The following is an 8,370-nucleotide window of genomic DNA, read 5'->3' as shown; positions in this document are numbered from 1 at the left end:
CACATATAACAATGACTAATGCACGTAATTAAGTACGGGGTGTTACAATTAATTATTTAATATTTAATTTTATTATATTTGTGTATTTTGAATATTTTTAGTTTAATTTAATTTATTTTATGGATAAATTAAGAAACCTCGCTACTAAAGGTGTTAAAAAATTTTGTTCCGGAAGTGGTAGTGGTAGTAAAAAGCGAATTACTAGCGGTAGAGGTAGTTTAAGTAGTAGATATACCCGTGTGTCTTCGCCTCCAGTACCGTTTGGTACACCTTTTGAGGAAGAAATAGGTGTTGGTGCTCACGATATGGATTATGTAGAAGCTCAGAAAAATTACGGTATATAAAAAGAAAATGAAGTAGATGCGGTTAATTTAGACGAAGATAATGAAAATATTGCTGAGACACCCGCAGTAAGAGATGCTAACGTTAGATCTGAATCAGTTAATCTCCCTTCCCGTCCTCTCAGTGCCCCAAAACCTCATAAAAGAACTAGTATTGCATGGCAATTTTTTGAACATATATCAGATATTGAGGTGCAATGCAATATTTGTCAACAAATATATAAGCATAGAAGTGGAGGCAAGAAAGGGGGTACGGGTACGTTAATGAGACATGTAGCTGAAGATCACAAAAGAGAGTTAAATATTGTAAAAGGGGGTGGGGATGTTGGTGGGTCAACGCAAACTAGAATGGACCCAGCAACCGGTCACGTAGCGAAGAAGTATAATAAATTGAGGGACCGGAAAAAAATAGCTAAAATGGTAGCTGTGGGTTGTTTGCCTTTTAATTTTCCTTCTTCTGATGCCTTTATTCGTTATATACAAGCAATTTATAATCCTATGTTTAACGGTATTCCTAGAACTACTTGTCGGTCTGATATTTTTAGACTTCATTCACAATATTGTTTTTATTTATCAACATTGTTAAAAAATATTCAATGTAGATTGTCCCTAACTTCTGACCTTGGTCGCGCTGTAAATAAAAATGATTATTTAATCGTTACTTGTCATTGGATGGATAGTAATTTCGTGATGCAAAAAGGTATTCTTGCTTTTTTATATGATAAAGATCGTAAACATACTGGACAATTTATTGCTGATTCTATTGTTAAAATTGCCGGATATTATGGTATCGAAAATAAAATTTTATGTATTGCTTTTGATAATGCTTCTAACAACAACACTGCTATAAAAAAATTAAAATCTACGCTATCTCCGCTCTTGCCTGAAATTTTTCATATTAAGTGTGCATGTCATATATATAATTTAATTGTAAAAAATGGTCTTGAGTTTTTTGAGTTTTATATTGAAAAAATTCGCCTTGCTGTTGGTTTTATTCAAGGAAATAATCGTAGATCGAGAATTAGAGAATTTAAAGTTAAATTTCAAGAAAATGGACTTACACCGATTTTGATGCCTGAGAAAATTGATACTAGATGGAATTCTACGTATGAATTTTTAAAAACTTGTTATAAATGTAGAATTCCTATTACACTAGCTTTTAACCAACATTGCGGTTCATTTGCTGATTCTGCTGATTGCATGCTACATAATTCTGATTGGGTTGTAATTAATGATCTTGTTAAGTTTTTAGAAAAATTTTATGTAGCTACGGTTGAATTTTTCAGTGCTTATTATCCTACTGTTTATATTTTGGCATATATAGCCGATTTCTGGTTTGCTCAAAGAATATAAAAATAAAGAAGGTTATAAAGAAGCTGTTGGCGCCATGTTTACGAAATTTAAAAAATATTTTTTCCCGATTTCCCCTATTTACTTGGTTGGTGCTATGCTAAATCCGTGCATGAAATATAATAATATGTGTCACTTTAATACTCTTATTTATACTAACTTAGAAATAAATACTAACCATGATTCTGAACAAGTACAACCTGATTTGTGGACGGCTACGGCTGATGCAAAGGATTACATAGAAAAATTATATAACCACTATGTTGATTTATTTGATTTAGCCGTACCTACAAATATCACTCCAACTGTCGCTCCTCATCCTCCCGAGGAGCCATCATCTTCTAAAAGGCAGACACATAGTGATTTTTCTGATTCGTTTTATGATTTAAATTGTTGGAACACTGTTGATAAGAGAACTTTCACATCAACTTATCGAGAAGAGCTGAAATATTATCTTCGGACGACACCAGAGGATCGCAGACGACGGATCAACACGCTGGATTGGTGGAGGAGTAATGAAACACAATATCCTGTGCTTTCAAGATTAGCTAGAGATATCTTGAATGTTTCAATGTCAACCGTTGCATCAGAGAGCGCCTTTAGTCAGGGACGACAGCAGCTTGGAGACAACCGACACTCATTGGGAAGCAATGCAATAAATGTTCTAGTTTGCCTCAGAGATTGGATTAGAGCGGAAAGAAGAAACCAAGGAATGGAACTGGAGCTGAGCGACGAGCTGAAACTTAAAGAAATTATGACTTCACGGGAGAACTCAGCAAAATCAAGTCCAATGCATAGTTTTACCCCCGTTGACTTGGACTATCCCATGCAAGTTCCCATTAATATTAACATGAATGAGTTGGAAAAAATGATGCATAATTTATAGATTTTTCATTCATGTAAATTATAAATTTTGGATCATTTTGCATCAATAAAATTCTCCAAATTCATTCACTCCTTAGTCCTTTCTTTTTATTTTTTTTTTCATTTAACGATTTAAAATTTTAAATTGAATTTCTAGTTTTATACTTTAAATTAAAAACTTACTTCTAATATATTATTAATTTACTACCAAATATTATTAATTTATTATATTAAGTAGCATATGTTTTGTATATTTGTGCATATATCTTCTATAGAAGTGTATATTTAACGTATACATATGTATATGTTTTATAAATTAGTATATAAGTATATCTATATATATTGTAATATATATATATATAATGTAGTATATTTTATAAGTAGTAGTATATATACATTGAATGGTGCGTATACATAGAATAGAGTGTATATATGTGAATAGATCTTCTATAGACGTGTATATTTAACGTATACATGTGTATATGTTTTATAAATTAGTATATAACTATGCAAATATATATTGTAATGTATATATATTATAGTATATTTCATTTAAAGTATTACATATACATAGAATAGAGTGTATATATGTGAATAGATCTTCTATAGACGTGTATGTTTAACGTATACATGTGTATATATTTTATACATTAGTATATAACTATACAAATATATATATTGCAATGTATATATATTGTAGTATATCTCATTTAAAGTATTACATATACATAGAATAGAGTGTATATATGTGAATAGATCTTTTATAGACGTGTATATTTAACGTATACATGTGTATATATATATATAATTACATATATATATATATTGTAGTATATTTTATTTAAACTTTAAAGTTTAAAGTAGTACATATATATTTGGATGGTGCGTATATATGTGTAATTGTGTATATGTGTATATATTTTTTAAATTCTAATATAGTATATACTATATATATAGTGTGTATATATTGTTTAACGTATTTATAATGTATATAGGTGGGTATATATAATGTATATTGAAAAAAAGTTTTTTTTTTATATTTTTGATCGGGTTTGACTGATTTTTTAAACGGGTTTGATCGGGTTTAGGTGGGTTTGATCGGACTGAATTAAGTGGGCCGAGTTAGAATGATTTTTAATTTTTTTACTATTAGGCCCAAACCGACCCGGCCCACTTAAATCCCAACTCGACCCTCAACTCAGTTAAATAATACGGCTGATTCCGAATTGGCCCAACCCGACCCACTTGACAGCCATACTTCAAGTAACTAATTAATTAATTAATGAGCTTTAGTAAAGTAGTAAACAAACAAAAAGCAAACAACTTCCAAAAGGAAAAGGGTCAAGAGGGTCCCGCCAGCGCCCCTACTTTTCCCGTATGGCGGATGCTATGGAAACTGAAAGTTGGACAGCACATATGTAAATATATGGATGACAAGTGTGGCTTCTTTATGTGATTGTGCCCCAAAGGGGAAACGTTGTGATTGATTATTTCAAAATAATAATTAAAATAATAACAATAAGACCAACCATGAGAGGCTTAAAATGTAATTATAAAAAGCTCATATCAAAATATGCTCTTCAGTTCAGCAATTTGGTTACAAATTTAAATCCGCTAGCACCGTAAACTGCTTATATTATAAAATACTCCCCTAAAGTTGTGATTTGGCCTCTTATCACATGATTATTGGAGTTTTTGAGATTAGCCTCCCTAATAGCTACGACTTAATTAACGAAGGTTTGTATTTTTATTTTTATTTTTTTTGGTTATTTTAGCCGTCTACATTACACGCGTCTTTCTAAGCAAGAGATAGGAAAGGCATGACCCATTTAATTTCTTGGTACCCCTCTATATTTGGCTCAATATATATAAGAGCAGACCATATATCTCAGGTGCCCTATACTAAATACACACGTAGACAAGCATTCGTTTTGTTGTGAAATTGAGAATTGATGGCACAAAACATAGTGTTCGAAGAAGGAAACAAGAGCACAAATCATACTGAAACAAGAAACTCTACAATTTCTCCTTTTACCAGGTAAATCATCATGCCCATATCATAAAATTGGGAAACAGTACCGGGTTAGTGTTGCGTAAATTTACGTAAATATATATATATATATATATCAAATCCAAAGACTCAATGAAATATGGTTGTTGGTATAATTTGGTTAGATATTTTGAGGCATGCTTGAATCAAAATAATGTCAAATTTCTATTAGATCTTGTTATTCATTTTCCGTATCTTACTATTATTTTTGTGTCGTACGTGCTGAAAAAAGAAATTAGTGGTGCATCATCGGCTATCATGCGTGACAACTGACAACTAATTGACATGTAATCGATGCTTCTGCTTTGATAATATATTGAACACCATTGACTTGTCATTTTCTGGTCTTTTAATATTGGATCTTCATACCTCTTTGTAGGGCCATAAGGGATGTTGTGTCTCTCTGCAAACTCCGGCGGATTGTGATCACTTTCTTACTCGCTTTGTTTCCTTTTCCGGTGAGTACGTGTTCATTCATATTTCCTATACAAATTCAGTTAACTACGAATTTGCTTTAGTTTTGGTTACTTGTACTTTTAACTTCAATTAGTCCTTCAAATTGTTATGGTAGTTTTTTTCTTTCTTTCACCACTTAAAAAAATTTGTCTTAGTTATATCGGTACATATTCATTTGCTTAATTAGCATAAATGGATAATCCCCGGTTTTGGCTTCAGCTTTGTGGTTTTATTGGCTGGAAATACAATTACTCCATATGTTTGCGCTTTATATATAAGCCGACGTTTCTGTAAATCCTTCGCCTGTTATAAGTTTTTACTTACTCTTTAACATAAGAGATTACATGTTATTCACCATATATAGTTGTGGTTCAATTCCAATTTTTCCTCATTGAGATTTGAGATGACAAGAAATCTTTCTGTGTTGAGTCCGGAACCAAACTATGTCATCAAGCTTAAAAAATGTATCAAAATATGTCATATATTTAAAAAAGTACCAAATTATGCTTAACTTACATTTTTTGTGAGTTATGCACAAATTTTTTAACGGCAGACTACAAACGTCGTCAAATTTTTTGAAACAATGCATAACTCACAAAAATTGTGAGTTATCCATTTTTATTTTAACATGACTCACATTTTTTGTGAGTTATACATTTTATTTTAACATAACTCACAAAAATTGTGAGTTATCCATTCTTTTTTTAGCATAACTCATAATTTTTGTGAGTTATGCATTTTATTTTAACACAACTCACAAAAATTATGAGTTATCCATTCTTGTTTTAACAAAACTCACAATTTTTGTGAGTTATCCATTTTTATTTTAACATAACTCACAAAAATTGTGAGTTACTCATTTTAACATTGAACAATGAAAAACGTTTTCGATCTTCTATTTAACATATAACTCATAAAAGTATATAACTCACCTTTTTTGTAGTGATCTTACCATACCAACTTTTTTTCATTAAATTATAAAAAAATTATAAGAAACATATAGTTAAAGAGGGGGCAATATAGTTATGTTATGCTATAATTATAATTAACGAGGAGACAATATAGTTATATTATGCTATAAATTGTAATTAATTGAAACTTAAATAGGTTAATTAAGTGCTTATATTTGGTAAGACTGATAGTTTTTCCTTATTTTAACCATATGACTTGAAAAGTGCCAATAGACATTAATTTGTTTCTTTTTATAATTGTTGAGTATCTTATTACTTTAAAGCAAAAATTTTATATATATATATATATATATATATATATATATATATATAAGGTAATTTTACCTTATTACATAAAATTTCATATTGGAAAAGAAATTACAAAAATCCCAAAGCAATTACTTAAATTTCTACATTTTTTACTTTCTGTCTCCTATATATCCTTTATACATCCTAAATCACCGTGTTTTGCTCCAAATTTTGCTCCATATTTTCGCCTAAAACCTTGATAACGTGATTTGGGGGTTTCAAATTTCTTTCACTTATCAAGCATCAACTGATCAAGTAATTAACTTCATCACTTTCTTCATTTAGATAAAAAATTATTCAAATTTTTTCTTTGTTGCATATGTAGTTCTCAAATTTCCCCTGCCCCACACCTACTAGACTAAACTCCCCGCGATATACGATATATTGACCTGCTGGCTTTGCTTCCGATACTGATAAGGTAAACATCGAAAAAAAAATCAAAAACCAGTCTCAGCCTCGACTTTCTATTCTGGTTTGTACATTCGTTAATTCAAAATTCCTCATCCAATTCCGCCTCCACTTTCCGGCGCATAAGTTTTTGTTGATTTTATGATCACATTATACCACTTTCCGGGGGTCTTTCGGAAAAGTAATATCTAAGTTTTTGTTGTTGTTGTTGTATTATACTTTAGATAACATTATACATTACAAAGTTTACATTAGATATTACTTTTATACGTTGTTGGTTTTATGGTCACATTATACTTTAGATATTTACATTATACATTACAAAGTTTACATTAGATATTACTTTTATACATTGTTGATTTTATGGTCATACTATACTTTAGATATTTACATTATACATTAGAAAATTTACATTAGATATTAGTCTTCATGACATCCTTATAATATGTATAAGGTTACATTATACATTTTAAAAACTTATATTTTACATTAGTTTTCATGAAAAAAATTGGTAGGATAAGGTCACTGGAAAAAAAAAGTGAGTTATATACTTTTATGAGTTATATGTTAAATAGAAAATCAGAAACATTTTTCATTGTTTAATGTTAAGATGAATAACTCACAATTTTTGTGAGTTATGTTAAAATAAAAATGGATAACTCACAAAAATTGTGAGTGATGTTAAAATAAGAATGAATAACTCACAATTTTTGTGAGTTATGTTAAAATAAAATGCACAACTCACAAAAATTGTGAGTTATATTAAAATAAGAATGGATAACTCATAATTTTTGTGAGTTATGCACTTTCCAAAAAATCTGACGACGTTTGTAGTCTGCCGTTAAAAAATTTGTGCATAACTCACAAAAATGTGAGTTAAGCATAATTTGGCACTTTTTAAAATATATGACATATTTTAGTACTTTTTTTAATTTGGTAGCATAGTCTGGTTCCGGACTCTTATGGGTTTTGGTTTTGAGGAGGGAGGGGGGAGATGGGGTTGGGCAGGGGTTGTAACAGTTGAGGCCTGTCTCTGTTGAAAAAATAAATTGATATACTCCTCCCGTTTCGTTTTAGATGACCTTATTTGACTTGACAGTTGATATTCCCTTTAAGAAAATATTTAATAGAGACTTATTTTACTAAAGTAATCTATTAATTATGCATTAAAAATATAAATGGTAAGAACTAATAAAATTTTAGCAATATAATAAATATTTTTAGTAATAAATAAATATTATATTAAAAAAATATAATAAATTTCTCTTGATTTTAGAATTTGAACAACTAAAATAAAATACACTAAATATTTTTAGCAAGGATCAACTAATATGAAAGGACAAAATTAATGAACTCTTAGGTCATGAGGCAAACAACTCCCAGATCCAATAAGGGTTTAATAAATGTTACTATATGTGGCATTTTGTGTATGGTGGGCATATATGTCCAATTGACAAACGTCTTTTAGCACGTGGTTGGAAAGAAATTAATCTTTTAGGAACACAGTATCCATATTTTTGGATAGGAACTAGATTTTTTCTTAGCGAAGAAAAGGACATTATATTAGCTGTAAACTTAAAAAGAAATTAATCGTTTCAACATTCCATTGTAGAAGAGGGACATTAGAAATATCCACAAAAAA

General features: G+C 29.8%; 1 protein-coding gene across 2 annotated transcripts in view; it reads left to right on the top strand.

Annotated features, from left to right (window-relative positions):
- The first annotated feature begins 4,433 nt into the window (after positions 1-4,433).
- Positions 4,434-8,370, top strand: part of LOC107865947 (calmodulin-binding protein 60 A-like) — an 11,578-nt gene continuing 7,641 nt past the window's right edge. Inside the window, exons 1-2 of one of the 2 annotated variants that reach the window (XM_016712132.2) lie at positions 4,434-4,593; positions 4,985-5,063. In XM_016712132.2, coding sequence (XP_016567618.1) covers positions 4,508-4,593; positions 4,985-5,063 — 165 coding nt within the window. In that variant the 5' untranslated portion in view covers positions 4,434-4,507. The other variant, XM_016712133.2, reaches the window with a different exon arrangement.

The sequence above is a fragment of the Capsicum annuum genome, chromosome 3 (genome assembly GCF_002878395.1).
Source record: "Capsicum annuum cultivar UCD-10X-F1 chromosome 3, UCD10Xv1.1, whole genome shotgun sequence".
Classification (NCBI taxonomy): domain Eukaryota; kingdom Viridiplantae; phylum Streptophyta; class Magnoliopsida; order Solanales; family Solanaceae; genus Capsicum; species Capsicum annuum.
This window is presented reverse-complemented; position numbering and strand designations above follow the sequence as displayed.